Source organism: Camellia sinensis, unplaced genomic scaffold (assembly GCF_055761805.1).
Source record: "Camellia sinensis isolate YWXY unplaced genomic scaffold, ASM5576180v1 Unanchor3, whole genome shotgun sequence".
NCBI classification, from domain to species: Eukaryota; Viridiplantae; Streptophyta; class Magnoliopsida; order Ericales; family Theaceae; genus Camellia; species Camellia sinensis.
The window spans coordinates 4,647,022-4,650,820 of NW_028129178.1; the positions used below are offsets into that span (position 1 = coordinate 4,647,022).

The 3,799-nt window shown below is 43.4% G+C and overlaps 1 protein-coding gene across 1 annotated transcript; it reads right to left on the reverse strand.

Moving 5' to 3' along the window:
- Positions 1-686: 686 nt before the first annotated feature.
- LOC145816136 (uncharacterized) lies at positions 687-3,533 on the reverse strand. The gene has a single exon (XM_082912385.1). The coding sequence runs from the start codon at positions 3,467-3,469 to the stop codon at positions 2,570-2,572; it is 900 nt and encodes a 299-aa protein (XP_082768511.1). The 5' UTR covers positions 3,470-3,533; the 3' UTR covers positions 687-2,569.
- Positions 3,534-3,799: the final 266 nt, after the last annotated feature.

Below are 3,799 nucleotides of genomic sequence, written 5' to 3' on the forward strand. Positions count from 1 at the left end.
ATAAGCATGCTAATCTGTCTCCCAATTTGATTACAACATTTTTTTTTAAGAAAAATGAAAAGAGTCAAAACAATGAACTAGAGGCATAGTCGAGTAAGCTCTTTCTGTCATTTATGTGTTGCACTCCCATAGGTCTCTTGTTTATTCCTTGCACTTTCGAAGGCCTTTGTTATTAGGACAACACCAGCATGTGCCTCTTCCTCAAGCCAGAGCAGATATGTATCGGATAAGGTATGAGTGAAGCTACCCCCAGTAGCCAAGAGTTCTCTCATTCTCCATGAATGTGTATATCGAGAGAGATGTATGGCCTAAAATGGAAATGAAGCAGGGTACTTAACTTCACTAATAGGACAAGTTTGATTATGTCCAAATTGTTGTCCGAACCTGAATGGGAAGTAAAAGATGCAGTGGGTCAAGCCAATTAGCCTCACACCAGGTTGACAGAACATGTTGCAAGTCATCTAGGGCAAGTTAAGCCAGGGGCATCGCCAAGCAATGTCAGCTGCAAACATATGATGCATCAAGCTGAACCAGTCTGCCTCTAAAGAAAAGTTCACCAATTGGGAGCGAGAAGAGTAGTCTATGGCTGAATATTGGGCATAAGGAGCCACTACTTTTAGCTTGTCCATTAACCATATCTGGGGAGAGATTAAAAGAAAGAGAGATTAAAGAAAAGAGAGAAGTATTGTAAAAAATGATGTATTATTGATTGATATCTGATTGTTGTGTTATTGATATTACAAGGATTCCTATTATATAGAAGAGGATTTGGGTAGTAGGTGAGGAGTAGGTGAGGGTAAATTGGTGGTAGGTGTAGTAGGTGTGGTAGTAGGTGGTGGTAGGTGTAGGTAAATTTTAACAGCCCCCCGCAAACTCAAGGAGGATAGAAACTAACCAACTTGAGTTTGGAGAGAGGAACAAAACAAGAAAATACATAAAAATAAAAGAGGATAGGAGACACTGTATGGTCGTGTCAGACCATTGGTGAAGACACTGGATGGTGGTGTCATAACGTTGTAGAGGACACTGGATGGCGGTGTCAGACCGATGTAGAAGACAGTTTATGGGGTCATGTCGGACCGTTGTAGCAGACAATGTGGTGACAGTTGTTGTGACAGTTTACAGAGTCTTGCTGGACCCTTGTAGAAACTAACCGGAATGAATGTCGGGACAGTTTACAGAGTCTTGTCGGACCCATAAAGGAGCTAACCGGAATCAATGTCGGGACAGTTTACAGAGTCTTGTCGGACCCTTGTAAAAGTTGCACCCTCAAAAGGCGTGCCCAATTTTGTCAAAAGGCGTGCCATCAAAAGGCGTGCCCATTTTATCAAAAGGTGTACCGGACATGATGGCGAGGCGCGTGACTTGGCTTGCGCGCCCAGGTTGTCGTCTAGCGCCGAGCGGCGCATGATACGCGTGGCTGCCTTGGCTATATAACCAAGACGAAGGCAGAGGCTGAGGCAGAGAAAAACTGAGAGAAACCTCTGAAAAAATCCTTCGTGTTGCTGAGAAAGAGAGTTCCTTGTGCTGAGAGAGATAGTCTGTAACACTTTGTTGCCCAGAAAATGGCCTCGTCTTCCCGTGGACTGCTCACCCTCTTTCCCGACCTCAACGAGTCAACAAGAGAGAGAACTGGAGCGGTGGCACTGGAACCTCAACCGAGTGCCCCGGAGTTTGCTCCGTTGAACTTTCCGATGCGGTCGGTAGAGCAAAAAATGGCAGTGCAAACGGATGTGGAGGCTAATCAGTATACTTTGAAGGCATGTGTGGAGTCCATGACGGCGGTCACAAACTTGTCGCACCGGCTGCAGAGTAGGACAAATGAGGTGCAGCAATTAAATGCCCAGCTGGCTCTGCTCCAACGCATGTATAAGGATGCGCGAGCAGAGATAAGCGTGCTAAGGGCAGAAAACAAGGAGCTGAAGCGGAAGGCCACCGTGATGTTCCGATTTGGAGGGCCGCCATATGCTGCAGTGGAAGAGTATGGGGGAGTGAACGTGCTGGGCGGCGTGGAAAACACAGAGGCAGCACCGTCAAGGACTGCCCAGGACGGAGGCAAGAAGAAAAGACCGGCGGCAGAGTAGAGAAGAAAAAATCCCGCCTGTAGAGGTGGGTGTTTGGGTTTGGTTTTGTTTTGTTTTGTTTTTTTTTTGTTTTTTTTTTTTTTTTGCTGTAAAAGTGTGATCGGGGTGGATTCCCAATATGAATACAATATGGTGTGTTGTGCAAATATGGAAATTGGTTTGGTTTTTTTTTTTTTTTTTTTTTTTTTTGTAATAAGAATAAGAAGAGGATCCAAGGCATGGACAACATCATTATGGCAAGTGGAGTTGAAATATTAAAAAAAAAAAATGGGACCACGGTTTTGGTAAAACCCACGATTTTGGATTTTTGGTTTAATTTTTTTTTTTTTTAATTATTTATGAAATAAAAGAGAAAAAGGTGGGTGGTGGAAAATGTGATGATGGTGTTGGGTGGTGGAGAAAAGTTTAGAATAGAAAAGTTTATATAAAATTGGGGATAGTGTTTTATAAGAATGAAAATAAAGGTGAGGTAGTGGATGTGTGTATTAAAATAACAAGAATGGGTGTGAATGGTGTCGTGCATGTGCTGTGTATGTGGCAGTGTGAATGGTGTGAGAGAGGAATAAAGTGTTTTCAAAAAAAATGAGAGAGAGAGATATTGAGTGGGTGTCTTGCCCTAAAAATCCAAATGACGAACTGTCGGCATCCAGGAGTGTTTCACTCAGGGGATGTGAATTCGATGCCACACTACTGAAAGATGAAACAGATGTGTCCCCAATTGCAGGCCGTGATTCAAGGACATTGCCTTCATTACCAAACATGTACGAGGAATTGCCTGCATAACCAGCTTCTGATTTGATCATCACCCCATTCATTCCTTGTATCATTCCCGCAGTTGAGCTCTGAGCCAAAAAAATGTTTGGTGAAACATCAATCCTTCTGGCATGAGCAGACATATCAACAGCATTTTGCATGCATGGGTCTAGCGATGATGACCCACCATTGGGAAAAGAGTTGGGGAAACTTGAATTGATAGGTTGGTGCATGTTCTCCACCTTCAGAGGAGGTCCGGCATGTTCTGGAGCATAGTATGCTGAGTTCTGGTGCAATGGTGGGACATGAGATCCATTAGACATAGGTATGGAAGCAACTCCAGGTGGGCACATCTGATCCATCAGCTCAATTTGTTTCTGAAGTAACCTGTTGAATTGCATTGTTTGGTCCTTCACCATCAATCTTAAATAATATGCCTTGAAAAAGTCCCGATTTTCGTCTTCAAGCTTTTGCCAAACAAGTTCAGTAAAATCAGGTTCTATTTTTGCCTGAACCAAGAGAGTATCCACGACTTCTTTTTGGCTCATGTAAAGTTGTAGGCATCGCTCTATAAGATTTTGCACCAGTTGTATGTCTTCCCGTGAGACCTTTCTGACCTCTCCACTAGACATTTTCCCAAGAATTAAATCAAAGAGATAGTTGCAAACAAAATTTATGCCAATTTGCTTTTCATGCTACAGTGTGCTAGATCTTAATTGCAGGACTGTGACCCGAGGAAAATAAAATGCTTTGTTCATGAATTCAGAAGAGAAGACATGTAGGATCTAAAACCTTCTGTTTAGATTGATGTACGAACCTCACCTCCTTGACTCATGCTACTGGTGGCAGCAGACGGGGCAGAAGCTTGATGAGAGGTGGAACTGCTCTTGGAGAAAACTGAACCAACTGAACCGCTAGATGAGCTCATAGAAGAAGACATCCTGGTTGATAGGGCAGGGGCA

Coding starts and splice junctions, on each gene's coding strand:
- LOC145816136 (XM_082912385.1), bottom strand. CDS start 3,469: ATGTCTAGTGGAGAGGTCAGAAAGGTCTCACGGGAAGACATACAACTG.